This window comes from Zea mays, chromosome 7 (genome assembly GCF_902167145.1).
Source record: "Zea mays cultivar B73 chromosome 7, Zm-B73-REFERENCE-NAM-5.0, whole genome shotgun sequence".
Taxonomy (NCBI): domain Eukaryota; kingdom Viridiplantae; phylum Streptophyta; class Magnoliopsida; order Poales; family Poaceae; genus Zea; species Zea mays.
The window spans coordinates 147,833,610-147,848,469 of record NC_050102.1 but is presented as its reverse complement, the minus strand read 5'-3'; the positions used below and the strand labels follow the sequence as shown (position 1 = coordinate 147,848,469).

Sequence of the window (14,860 nt, the reverse complement as noted above, 5' to 3'; positions counted from 1 at the left end):
CAATAAAATAAAATCCTAGGAACAGAAATCATATTTTTTGGAGTTATAGGTTTTAAGATATGAGTTTTCAAAGGTTTTATGGGTTTAAAATAGGATTAAGTGTGAAATAAATTTCTTACTGTTTTCATGACAAAACAGAGGCTCTAGGTGATAGAGAATAAAACTACAAAATTTTAGCAACTGTAATGAAGTAATTTGGACTTCATATACATTTTCTATGAATTATCAAAGTTCTAGCAATTATTTTTCTATTGAAAATCCATTTATAAATTATTTTCTCTGGTTTTACACTGCTCTGGACTGGGCCTCAGTTACAGGAAAGGTCAGGGGGCTCGGGGTAAGAATCCCCAAGACACAGCGCACACAACAGGTGGATGGCGGGTTGATTATAAAATATCTTAGGGTTTCTTTAGCAAAATGTACCCGCGAAGGGGTATGGCATGATCTCAGTCGTCCGATCAAAAACCTACGCTCCAGATTAGATTCAACATATAATGAACTGGTACAAGAATCTAACCGTTGAATCCGACTCTAACGGTGAGGATTTTATTACCCAAGATCTAACCCTGTCCGTCAAAACCAGATCGACGAACCAGATCAAATCAACGTGAAACGATACGCAGGGATCTAATCCTGGCCGACCCGCGCCCATCCAACGGCCAGCAGCTTTCTCTCCCCAACACCGCCTAGTTCGCGGCGGCGCAAGGCCCCCAGCGGCGGAGACCATTGCTGGAGTTCCAAATTCGGTGCTCCCAACCACCGGCCATAAATTGGACGCGTACTACACCAAGAGGATGGTAAAGCGAAGGTTCGGGGAGGGTTATTACCATGAATCAGGCGATGGTTTGTCCCAGCCGTAGTGGAGATTGATCCCTGGCGGAGATGTGAAACCGGCGACGGGTACCGTGCACACCAGACGAGCTCCGTTCGTGGCACCTCCACAGAAACCTTCACAAGTCTCGCGAGGTGCACACCGGGTGACTTGGAGGATGGCACCAATGGTGAATAATCAACTCCGCGGCGGCAGCTAACTAGTATGTTACGTGCGGTGGCGAGGGGTCACTGGTTCCTGTTGATGCTTATGGATTACGAAGAGTAGGCGGCTGCGCGAGAGAGTAATTGAGGGGAGGAAAGAGCATGGGCTCCTATTTATTCCTCGGGGACCCAGCTCAGGATAGGACGGTCACCCACGATCCCGACGAAGTCGGCGTTCCGCGCGTGGTTTGTTGCGGAGCAGCGAGGAAGACGGGGATGACATCGTGGGCCCACACGCCAGTGGCTCACGGCGCAAACGACGTTCACGCCTGGGCTGCGCAGAGGGAGAAGGAGGAGATGGGCCAGAATGGGTACAGTCGGCCCAAGTAAGGTTTCTTCTCTTTTTCTTTTTATTTTCTGTTTCATTTCTTTTTCAAATTCAAACTTCAATTCAAATTCAAACTTTGTGGCACTTTGTATACTGGCTAATTATTTATTTTGATCATATCAACTGTGGTGCAGATATTTTAATGATAATTTTATTTGTATTGAATAATATTCCTTTCTCTTCCCTATTTTCATGGTTTTATTTTCAAGTTAAACTTTAAATTCTATGGATCCATTGAGATGCTATTAATGGTATATTTATTTTGTTAAGCACAAATGCACATCCAAATAAAAACTCAGCATGATGCATAAACTTTAATGGTATATCCTTTTATTACTTATTTGTTTTTGAATTTAGTGTTCACATGTGATGATGCATAAAGGTCAAACTCACATAAAGAGAAATTGTCTCTCTATTGGTATTATTTCTAGCAATTTACAAAGTGGGTGTTACACCAGCAGATGCACACAGGTTTTCAGGGGAAATAAACAGAAGACATAGAGGGCTAAATGACAAATGACAAGCACTATCTTGTAGTCATACTCTCTCTATTCTAAAATTACAATTTATTTTAATTTTTTAATCTAAAACATTTCAGGTATTTGAGATCATAGATCATTATAATTTTCTCTAAAATTTTGGTCAAGCTGAAAATTTCTTATTTTTTTAAGAAAGTTAAAATAACTTATAATAGAGAAATCCACTAAATATAAATGGTTGTGTCTAAATCCCTTGAATACAATTTGATTATTCTCTTTATTAGATACAACAACATTTTTCTCCGTGAAAAGGTATTTGAAGCTAAGACTACACATTGACCAATGGATAACAAACTGAAACTTAGTGATGCAATCAAATGCACATTTGATATTTGATATTGAGTGATCATTTGAGATTGCTACTTTACCCCCCAGAGAGTTCACGATCATTCACTTCTTCAATGAGTGAGGTAAACCTATAAAGGTTACCGGTCATATGTTAGGTATATCAACTAGCAATTACTCAATGACTTTCATCAGTCTTGTAGTTCAATTACATGTAACAAAAGATCAAGCATGATGTTTAGGCGCCTAAACTTCATGGGAGCATACTAGCTTCTCAACCAAAAACTTAACTACCAAATCTTCTTAGGTATATTCTTGTTTGGCGGTCCGAAAGAACTTGACCTTGACCTTGCCACTAGCATCCTTTTTTCTAATCAAATAGTGTGTATTGAACGCAAACGGTCCTTGGGCAATGGGGTTGGTGGTGGCATTGCAATTGTAGGCAAAGTATTCCTCTTTTTCATACTCAAAATATTTATTGGACTTAGGGATTTGTTCTGGCTTATTTTCTCTTTAAAAGTTTGATAGCCAATACCTCTCATGTCTAATTTTATGATCGTGTTTATGAGTAATCCACTCTAATTATTGGCACTTTAAGAACTTCTGCAAGCTAGTAGGTAGTAACTTTTTTCATGCTTAAGCTTTTTATTCTCATCCCTAAGGTAAAAATACTTCCAATGCTCAATGTGCACAGAAGAATTTAAAGTATTACTCCTAACTGTGGACACTGTAACTTGGTGGAAAATGATATATTTTGTTCCGTTGTAGTTTTGCAGCAGTTTGGTTTCATTCTCTAGCTATCAAAATCTACTGCAAGGCTCTTACCATGAGATTTTACACTATATGTGCAGTGACTGAGCTGTTCTGATGACATTGAAAAAAGAATGGCATATCCACTCTATGATTTTTTCAGGCAAAGGCTGTGCAAAAGGCAAGGCTCAATATGAAGTTTGCGTTGTTAACAACAAATTTCAGGTAACAGGTTTCAGAACCCTTGAAGCAATAATCATCATGAAGAATGTGGTTCCCTTTCTAGCTGTTGTTGCAGGTCTGATGCCTCACATAACAATCTAGCTGTTGTTGCAGGTCTGATGCCTCACATAACAATCTAGCTGTTGTTGCAGGTCTGATGCCTCACATACCAATATAGCTGTTGTTGCAGGTCTGATGCCTCACATACCAATCTAACTGTTGTTGCAGGTATGATGCCTCACATACCAATGCCAGGAGACTGGTCTAGGCATTTACAGAACATATCGTGGTTTCCAGCCTCCTTGGACACTAAACGTTCAGGCAAAAACTTCCCAAGCTATTTCTCCCATTCAGGGCTGGTTTAGTGGACAGAGAAATGGAGGGGTTCATAGAGAAGGGATCCCAAACAGGAAAATAAAGGAGATCCATGGAGAGAGATCCTCTAGGGCTTGTTCATTTCACCGTTAATCCATGTGGATTGAATAGTATTGAGTCGGTTTAAATTCATAGCAAGTCAAAATCTACCCAATACATTCCAATACACTTCAATCCACATGGAATTGGAATAACCAAACAAGCCTAAATAGCAAGAGGATCCCTGCTCATGGATCTCCTCAATTTCTCTATCCACCGAACCAGCCCTCACGTGGAGGCCTTTAGACTTTTCCTTGGTCTCCATCTTATCGACTCATTGCAGGTTCATGAATGTGATATCCTTGCTGACAGTTCTGACTTCTGAGCCCATCACCTGTATGAAGGAACAATGTGATATTACTCTGGACTGGATAATAAGGCATCAACATGGATATGACCATAAGAAAAAATTTATACCACAATCCTACAGAAAATACCTTTCTAGCTGACCGATTAGCTAGAAATGCTATAGTGGTGATGATGCCAATGCAAGAAGTTAAACCTTTTCCAAAGGGAACGAGTGCCTGCTCACAAACCAGCTTGCAAGTTGATGTCCAGAGCCTTCATATATAATTCTATTTCTCAATCAATGTACAGTGATTCAACACCCGAGTCCTCCCCACTCTCAGCCCCATCAGCATCAGCATTCCTTTTCCTGCCACCTCCATCGCCAAGAAACTCATCCCTCAGTTCAGATCCACCACGGCGGCTGCCACCAAGTTCATCCCACCCACGGCCCATGCTGGTGAACATTCTGTCCAAATTCGCCCTCTGTGGGTTGATCATGAGCAACTCCTCCAGCTTCCGTCTTGCATCATGTATTGCATTCGGGTCAACAAGTTCCCCTTTGTAATACGCCTCCCTGAGGAACACCGTATGCAGCTTACCCTGATTCCCCCTCGTGGATATGTAGAATATACCCTGGTACTTCAGCAAGAACTCTTTGATCTTCTTGGGCACACCGAGTGCATCGCGGAACAGCGCAAGGCGCTCCAATGTGGTGCGCTTCTCAACTGTGAGCGAGAGAAACTCGTGGACAGCAGCGACCGCGCGCTTTTCCATGCGGCGTTGTGCCTCAAGCGAACGCAGGTCATGGCCCGTGACGTCTGCATAGGGTGAAGCGTAGGGGAGGCGCTGCCATTTCCAGACAGCGATCCGGAAGTACTTGCCGATCTTAAACCCTGGCGGGAAACGAATGGGGAACGCGAAACGCGCGTCCTCCTCGGCGGAGCCGGGCGCGCGGTGCTCGCGGTAGTGGCGCTCCCGGGCGCGCTCTACGGCGGCGACGGTGAGATCGGGCGGGTCGGTGGGGGACGGCAGGAATTCGACGAAGCCGTCAGGGGTGAGGCGGAAGAGGGAGGGGTTGGACTGGATGATAGACTGGGCGAAATCGTCTGGGAAGCCAAGGTCGCGGCGGAGGAGGTGGATGTGCTCGAGGCGGAGACGGCGGTGCGGGGGCGCAAGGAGGAGGAGCTTGCGGAGGCGTAGGACGGAGATGCCGGGGAGTGCGGCGGCGACGGCGTCGGCCTCAGCGTCGAGCACCGCTGCAGCGCGTGGGGTGAGGCGGATGTGGAGCATGCGGTGGACGGGGTGGAGGAAGAGGTGGAAGGCGTGCGCGTGGCGCAGGAGAAAGCGGCCAGCGTCGAGGGGCGCGAGGCGTAACTGGCGGCGCGCGAGGGCGCCGAGGCGGGTGAAGGGGACGGACACGGCGCCGCTTCCGCCGGCGCGGGAGGGCGCGGTGGGGGCGGCGGCGTAGAGGATGAGAGCGTGGAGGGCGTGGAAGCGGCGGACGCGCTTCTGGACCTCCATGACGCCGTCGAAGGCATGGTCTCGGACGCGCTGCTGCTTCTGAGGGATGGATGTGGACTTCGAGGAATAGGGCGCCGCAATCGCCCCCAATGGCGCGGCCGCTCGAGACGGCGGCCGGAGGGCCGCTATGCGGCGGAGCATCGAGACTTGTGTGGGATTCTGCAAGGGGGAGGTGTGTCTGACTCTGACCTTGCCGTTGAGGGTGTATGAAGTGTTGGGTTGGGTCAGGCTTTTAGTTGGGCTGAGGCGGTACAGGTTGCTTTAGTCTTGGGCCAATTTCTGTGGGGCTTTGTGATTGGATGCAGACAATCTTATAACAAGCATCGCGTTTGAAAATACGCCATCTCAAAAATATTTATCTCGACAATAAAGCAAATGGTGGAACCAAACAATGCAAACAATCTTAACAAGCTCGACATTTGAAGACAAACCGATATACACTCGCTCGTACTCGTACATAGGCACATTTCCAATCTTGACTGGTTTTAGCGTTCAATGTTAGCCGGTCCGAGTCGGAACGATATTGGTGTGATTGATAAAAAAATCATTTGTTTTACGCAGGTCGGCAGGTGTTATTCACAGCCATTCACTGAACTAGATGATACCCCGTATGTTGCTGCACAAATTTTGTAGTGTTGTGTTGTATAGACTATAAAAAAGCATTTAAATTCAAATTTGAAAATAAAGAACAAATCAAAACATGATAATAAATGATTCAACTGCCATGTCTGAAACATAATGTATATGTGACATCTTCTTTTGTCTTTGTAAACAATTCGTCAGACTAACCCACTTGGTCCACCAAAGTCATCCGCAATGTGTATGGATTAGGTGTTGTTTGTTTAAAATTACGATCTGCCTAGATTATATAATATAATTTATTTTAAACTAAACAGTTTAAATAAATTAAATCATATAACTTAGTTTAGAATAAATTAGATTGTATAATCTAGGTAGATTATAATTCCAACAAACAATGTCCTTAATCGTTTAGGTGATGCCAGACATCCAGAGAAAGAGAGGGGATTTGAGCACTCTTTACGCTACAACACCCGATGCCCAAGCCACAAATTTCTGGAGTGAAAGCATGTTCGCTTCGGATTAAAGCCAGTTGTTTGGATTGTTGCACCTATAGTACATAAAGACAAAAACACTATAAAAACAATAAAGACATGTACGGATTAAAGCCAAGCGAACATGCTTGTTGATGCATCCCACAAATGGGTCGCTCCAATCAGTCACGGTACATTGTGGTACCAGGGCATGCTTTGATGGGCTCTGTGTTAGGCTAACAGTCCAGGCATGATGTTATCTCTAGCAGCCTCTCTATCTCACTCTTTATTTGAAACTTTACTCTGTAAACAATACAGTATACAATACCAAATAGTGTTTTGGACTCCCATATACACGCTCCGCTAGAGATGGACTGACAATATAAACCGTCTTCTGAACATGCCTGTCCAAAAACACATGCCTAATAATAAATTAGGTCAGCCTGGAGCCCGCTATCATAGAAACCTCTCATTAAAATATACTCGTATTTTTCAAATACAATTCTAAATTTGATCATTTAAATATTTAAAATACTCAAGTCACATTCATAGATATGAAAAAGAACTAAACACATAAAAACATAGTTCAAATTTTGAGTTGTTTGCATAAAGTTGTCATATTAAAAAATAAAAATCGTTCCCACCAAGGAGGGCCTATAAACCTTCCCACTTCCTCTTGCACGGGGAGTCCTCCCAATTTGGTGACCTCTTGTGAGTTCCACTCGAACCGCTCTTGCAGGACGCCATCTCCTTCCCTTTGTGGGATGTTTCATGGCTTAAGGCACTCTACTCCCATTAGGGGATGTCGGTGTAAGAGGACTCCCATCCCTGGCAACATGCTTCACTCTCAACAATTTTGAGTCTCGAGGTCGAGCCTCAGCTATGCACTCATCATCCATGATCTCCACATGTTTCAAAATGTGGCCTCCCTATCAGGGCAACAAGGCCATACACCCTGTAATCAAACTTTATGCCCACAACCTGGTAATGTATGTCATCAAAGAGAGCCAAAACTCTTGTTAGAAGCATAAACATCTCATTGCTATACACATCGACACAAAAGGCGAACAAGTGTGTTGTGGGTAGAAGGGACAAAGTTGTCTTCAAGGCTAGGCCTAACATGCATCTCTTCCCAAAGCCTCCTATATAACCATATTGGATCTTTATGCCTATAAAAGGGGCAATCCTATGGTCAAATGGTGGGACATGAGCATGGTCATCAAAATCGCACACCAAGACAGCTTCCCAACCTATGTCCATCTCTAGAATGTCCTCCTATCGTGATTTGTCCACTTTAGGAACCCTCGTCGGCATTGCTAGGAGTTTGCTCCAACGTGTCATTAGGTAAGTCCAAGACATTTTCTAGTGCCCCCACTTTTAGGGAAATCTATAGTGATGTAGTGGTAATGGCATCATGAAGCACCCCAGATCCTCTGGGACTCAAATGTGATACAATTACTAGTCCCAGGAGGCTAGTAAACACATTTATACATCAGATGATTCCAGATCTGCTTAAACGAGACAAACCTATAAAGGTGGCGATCAACTTTAAGAGTTGGTCCACAACTCGGGACATATCATCAGAGTGGGGCTGAAGCAGCCCGATATACGCAGCGAAGCAAATCAGCGGTCCAACAGCCACATGTAAGGATGAGAACAGTCGTAACTCTTACCCGATCTCCTTTTCTGAAAAACAACAAATAAGCAAGGGTGAGTACAAACGTACTCAGCAGCCCACCTTCACCCACGGAATGGGGAAATCAGATATAATGCATGGAATATGTGGAGCTCAGGATATTTTGCAGAAACAACAATATTTTATGCAGGGTTATTTTGTAAAACATTTTGTATTTTGCAAAGCACATCATCTCCCAAAGGAGCAGGAAGTTTTTTCAATATAGAACAAAATCCCCTAGACTAAACCATCCAGGTATCTCAGCAGTTTCCCACTGGTTTTCATTTTCAAAAACAGCTACTGGACTTCTCGTCCACCATAGCTCACGGCTCAACCGCCGGACCTTTTAAAAACCACTTTTATCAAACGCACCTTTTTTGAAAATAAAACATTAATTGCCATACCACACCAGACTCGTCCATTCCTGTGGACACAGACTATTCGAATAGGTTTGAACTCCGCGCAGAGGAGTACACTTTACCCACTAGTTCGGCTCTGCGATCCCATGGCCAATGAGATCTGAATCCGAATCTCTTTCTTCCCTCGCACGTCCTAACCTTAACGGTTATACCGGAAGGAGTCAGGCCACCGCCATGTCCAAACCGGACAAAACATTCCCCTTCCTTATCCTCCCGATGCTCCCCAGCCTTCATAACCCTGGGGTTGGACTGTACGAGTTCAGATTGAGTGACTGCACACACAGTCTCGAGTGGTTGTACTTATCATGAGTACATGTAGTGAAGGATGACAAACCAGTCCTTATATGAGGGGACAATCCTTCTGCTCACGCCTAAACCAGCTGAGCCATCACCTTAGGCCCTCCCCTAAACCAGGGAGTCCCTGATCATCCCTACTCAAAGGTGATAAGGGTGAAAACCCTTCATCATACACATTTTGAAAAGCATTTTCTTTTGAAAACTCACACCTTTTCTCAAATCATTTGTAACAAATATATCAAGGATTGAATGGACTTTTGAGCTGAGGTGTGTGTTGTGTGACAACTGGACCAATAATGCTACAAAATCCTCAAAAGGGAAGACCAATCGATGGAGTGAATTAAAGCATAAGCAAACATAGAGTTGCCTCAACCCCTGAATTTTTTAGACTAGTCCATGAGGCATTAGGAGGAATGGGCCTACTAGCGGGATCATTCCTAAAGCGGACACGAGGGACTCTACCAGCACTCAAGGAAGTGCATACAACCTGCTACTACCAAGACATGCTCAAGGATACTTACTGACCCTAGGCCCTATGGAATGAGAGTCATTGTGACTAAACCTTATAAGGCATATGAATACGACACTAGCCATAGGTCATACATGCATGTGCTCAACCTAGCTCACTAAACCATATGGCATAACAAGTGGAGTCAAGCCCTAGGGCCCCACACGCCTACGACAATTACTGATTTAGCCTCCAAGGCTTCATATACGTTCAAGCACTAACAAAATAAGGCCCCAGGGCCCCTTGTGCCCTAGGGCACCTAACATGATATGATATTGGGGCCACTTGTATCATGCATCACCTAATAGAATAAGCCCCTAGGGCCCCCTCATGCCCTAGAGCACACAATAGGACAAACCTCCCATTGACCCCTCCCCCACATGCCCTGGAGCACGTAACATGATAAGCCATTGTCCCCCCACTCTAGGGCACCTGGTCAGATAAGCCCCCTAAGGCCCCACGTGCCCAAGGCACCTAACAGAATAAAGCACCTAGGGGCCCCACGCACCTAGTAAGCATGGATTTAGCAAAATCACCTTGGGACCATGGAGGGTCATACAAACGCTGAGGCCCTCTAGGGGTCATATGGAACCAACATGTAGGCCCCAAACAACTCTAAAGGTGTGTTAAAGATTGATAACTTAGTAATTAAGTCTAAGGTACATCACATCGAATTCGTGATAGGTAACATTATATGGTTGACAAGGCATGCAAAGATACTACCTATCCTATAGAAAACTTGAAGGCTCTAAGCCAATCACATGATTGTATTATGACCCTAGTAATGCGCACACAATGTACTAGGAGGTATGATTAAGTAGAGGGAACATTGACATTAACCTATCATGTGTGGACAACATGGCTATGGCACAAAGGTTCATGACATATGTATTAATACCTAGCTTAGAGAGGGCATGGGCCATGATGGTTGTCTTACCAAAGGTCAAGTATGATAGCGGCGCATTAACTACCAAGATACATGCACTCCACCACCTTGACATGCGCAGCAGGAACACTATTGCCATATGTAAGTAAACTAGAGTATATCACAACATGCGAATAGGACCATCGTCTGTCGAAAGATTGGGAAGATCTACCTCTGTTGGACATGACATCATGGAGGATCACACCCATAGTAAGGGGTATTCATAACATTAATATATGATGACAGAACACAGTGATTACATGTAAGCATGCTCCATAAGATAAGTAGATCCTTAGATATGACACGGGTAGTTGACCCTATAAAAGGCTGGGGCCACAACACAATATTGTTGTAACACCACCACCCGTTTGCACTATGAAAGGGGATAGCATAACAACGTTCAATTTTAGGTTCGCACAACCAGTCACTGAACAAGAGACTTGAAGGCAGCTCATCCAAGCAGGTAATACAAGGAGATAGCTGACTCATTTTAGCTCTTCACTACTTAGAGCATATCTTCTTCCTCATTGCTTAAGGCTTGTAATCTTGTGGAATCCATTCATACAGAGATCCACCATTAGAAAGAGGATATATAATATTACACACTCTATGGATCAAACATCTATAAACCCCTTGTATTATTGAGCTCATGATGTCATGACCTGGTAGGCATGCTATACAGTGTTAGGACTCACTCCTCACTCCCCTAAGCAACCTTTCTCAGGTGCCTTGGGTACCTTAGTATCATTACCACAACAACCCCCTTTTCAATGACATTGACCGAGAGAAAGATATTTATCAACTTGCATCTCAGAAAGACTTAATCGTCTCTCATTGAGTACCTATTGGACCAACCAATGAAATACATTGCAATGGTTAGTTGCATGAGAGAAACAAATATGAAATTTGCAGTAATCTCTTCTTTTGAACTCACAAACCAAAGGCAATGTATATAACATCTTAATATAACCAAATTTATGAAATTCATCTAAGATTCGATCAAATTTAATAAGATCATAAGTAAAGTTAACATCCTCTTGTGGATTCTTGTGAATCGGCTTGAGAGAAGAACAAATATCTATTTTAGTATGTGCAAGCAAAACAAATTTAGCAACATTGCTCTCCTTATTTTCATAGTCGGAGATATCATAATTGCTTTCTATGACATGCGTTCTATGAACTTCATGATGCTCTTTTAAACGGTATTCAACTGTAATGGCCTTTTGTAGCACTTGAGTACCATTAGCAAACTCATAATGTTTAGGTTTTTCTTTAACACTAGAGAACAAACCATCAAACTATAAACTGGTTAAATCTCTTTCAAAGATCATTAAATGGAAACATTAGTTCTTAATGTCTCTAAGGTGTTTAACAAAGTCAAAGTTGGACTCACTGCATCCTTGATGGATCAATGTAAGATGTGATAATATTTTTCATGGACTAGTATAAATAGTGTTTGTGAAAATTTTCTTCTAATTTAGCCCATGAAAAATGTCTACCAATAAAAAATAAAGAAAAACAGCGCACATCCATAATTTGCATGGTATTAGCTTCAACCATTTGAGCAAGAAACATGATAACATGTTCCATGGTAGATTTACTACCATCTCCTCTATAAAAATCTAACGCGATTTCATAAAAATGGTAAAAGAGCTACATTTTGTGGTAAGGATTTCTACTAGGCTTAATCTATACACCCAAGCTAATCTCAATGGATTTAGACATCTCATTTTTAAATCGATTTAAGCTTCATTAAAATCAACAATAGGAGCTATGAGTACATTATTAAGCATAGGATTTTGGCTATGTGAGTTTGGTCAGTTAGGAAGAAGCACATTATACCCTGCCAAAGCTCTATTCACTATTATTCCATAACCGCTTCATGAATTTTGACCTAAATTAGTAACAAAAGTGGCCATTAGCATAGATGCGCTAGCTCGACCAATATTGGCCTTATCGATTTTAAATGCAAAACTATCTAATTTGGCTTTACTAGATGCTACATAAAGCACTTGATTATCATAATAATTATAAAGTATGTCATATTGAGGTTACTTAAGAGAAGACTCTTTAATCGATAGGTCAACATAATTAGTTGTTTTTCCTCTAATTTATAAAATGTGTACCATAGTCATATTAGAAAGAGTTGCAATATTATTACCAATAACAACTTTTTGATCTTTCAATATCTTAGAGTACTTAGCCTTTACCTCTAGCGTAATGGATATAGAAGCAAAGTTTGGTTCACAAAACTGAGTTACTTTGTCCACCATTCTTTAGTATAGTTTTCGAAGAAAGCCTTTAAGTCAGCATCATGCTTAACTTGAATCTTCTAATGAAGCTCATTGAGTATCTTTTCAAGCGATGTTAGGTGCATGGTTAATGTTCCTAGGATTGAACGAATCAATATAATCATTTCCATCTTTAGATATGTCATTGTCAGATATGTTGCTAGTTGATCGGATCTTAATAGTATTCTTCTTACCTAGCAGAGTTGTCAAAAAGTGTGTTGACACCGGAAGAGATCCAAATCACACTCTAACAAGGGCTATCGTGCCCGCGATCGACACACAATCTTGAGTGCGACAAGGAATATGTGGGGTGAGGTATGGAAGCCTTTGGTCGATGACCAATGACCATTGATCATCGACCAAATGCTCATGTACCTCACCCCACATATGTTTCCTTGTCACTTATCACATTCTTAAATTTCTGGTGGAGACCCATCAAGAACGAGCATGTGAATATTGTTCTAGGGTCGACAAGAGCACCTAAACACTGCCAAAATCTCATCAGAAGACATGATGAAGGTGTTCATAGGTCTCAGGATCTAGAAAGTGACGGATTCCTGCTATTCCAACGACTCGATCGATTATGTGTTTATGTTGATTTTGGATGGTTTTTACCAAAATGAATTTTATAGAAGCTGACCGTTTGACAATCCGCAACAGCTTTTGGTGGCCATAACCTGAAAAGGCTGAAACAAACAGGGTCATAATGTTGTTTTGTTCCAGGGGAGCAACTACAATATGAGTGGTAATGGATCGTGATCCAAATGTTTTTTTATAAATTGTTAGGGCTCTAAATTATTTTAATTTAGAAAATGAATAGAAATATGATACGATCTTAACTTGATCTGATCCTTATATTTTATAGCATAAAATTTAGAGCATATTATTACCTATAAACGGCAATCAAAACAGCAGAAATGAAGGGCACCCAACGCCACCAGCTTGCCGCGTGGAAATGATTGAAGCGTTGGGACGTCGTCAAAGCACAGCTTTTACCAGGCAAGTGGCAACGGTTTACAGAGACCTTGAGTGGATGGATGGTCTGCACTCTGCACAAAGCCCTTTCTGCCAAGTGGATAGCTAGGTACACCACTCACATCACCCAAGCCTGCTGCAAGGTGGTTGCGGTTGGCGGTTGCCTGATTGGCCACTGAAACTTGAGTACCATCTGACGAGGTGAAAAGAAGTGAGAAGTCACTGCTCGTCCAGTTGGCCTTACCCTTACGTGGTGGCAGGCACGCGACGGAATGCGAGATGGGCGGCGTGTGAAAGCTAGGTAGCAAACGGCAATGCAAGCTCACGGCAGACAATCCGTCAGTCCCACATGGCGGTGCCGCTGGCCACTGGTCATAGTGCTGTGGAAGCATAGCTGCATTGCATGGATCTACCCACGACGAAGCACGCAATGAGCGGCCACCGACGGCCAGGAGGGCCGACGACGCGACAAGGCCGTCGTGTGCCGGACTGCGGACGTCGTACGCTCCACATGCTGCGCTGACGCGACCGCGCATCGACGCCGCGCCGGGCGCGCCGGTGACCGCGCGACGCGGGTCCGTGCCCACAGCCGGCGTGTGTGCGTGGCTGGCTGCGTGCAAGCAACTGCAACTCCAATGCCCCCGTGGAGGAACGAGCAGCGTCAGTACGACTACAAGCGGCTTTACCTACCCCGTCCGTGCCGTACCGGACCGGGCAAAGCTACGGAGCTGTGACGGGCGTGCGTGAGAGGTCGGTCGGGCGCGTACGAGCGCGCAGGCGTCGTGACACGCCGCGACGCCAACACCTGGCCCAGCGACAACGCGCTCTCGGCGTCGGCGCTCGCTCGCCCACGAATCACTCGCAGTGCCGTGGCGTGTCGCGGCTCCTGCGCCTCCAGTCTTCCACCTCGGCATCCACACGTTTCGCGCCTCCTCGTCACGACGTCGCGTCACGCCACGCGCATGTACCCCTCCGCGATGCCGTAATCCGCTCAGCTAGCGCGATCGATCGAGAGGACCTGCTCAGCTCGGTCCGGGTTCCCTTCCTCCTCACGCAGAGGCAGAGTAGTTAGCGCCGGTACCCCACGGTCCCCACCCCCACTAATCACCGCCTCGTCCCAAGTGAAGAGTGAACCCAACCGCTCCAGCCGCGGACAGCAACGTCTGACCGCCCGGCACCCCACGGGCCCAGCGCGCCAGCCTGACGGCGGCCCACCCATCGCGTGCTCCAGGCCCCTCTCGAAGTCGAAGCCAGGAATTTTACCCGCGTTCCAAATGAGCTTTAGCGGTCGCTGTCGTGGAGCACAGCCGCACCGCACTCACACCATTTCACCATC

At 44.4% G+C, this 14,860-nt stretch overlaps 1 protein-coding gene across 2 annotated transcripts; it reads right to left on the bottom strand.

Annotated features, from left to right (window-relative positions):
• Nucleotides 1-3,055: 3,055 nt before the first annotated feature.
• LOC103633059 (protein ROOT PRIMORDIUM DEFECTIVE 1) lies at nt 3,056-5,612 on the bottom strand. Of its 2 annotated transcripts, none has more exons than XM_008654741.3 (2): nt 4,011-5,612; nt 3,056-3,907 (listed from the first exon to the last, which is right to left on the bottom strand). In XM_008654741.3, the coding sequence occupies exon 1, from the start codon at nt 5,521-5,523 to the stop codon at nt 4,156-4,158; it is 1,368 nt and encodes a 455-aa protein (XP_008652963.1). In that variant the 5' UTR covers nt 5,524-5,612; the 3' UTR covers nt 3,056-3,907; nt 4,011-4,155. The 2 variants fall into 2 exon arrangements, with proteins under 2 accessions (XP_008652963.1, XP_008652964.1); XM_008654742.4 differs by having other exon boundaries at nt 4,076-5,612.
• Nucleotides 5,613-14,860: the final 9,248 nt, after the last annotated feature.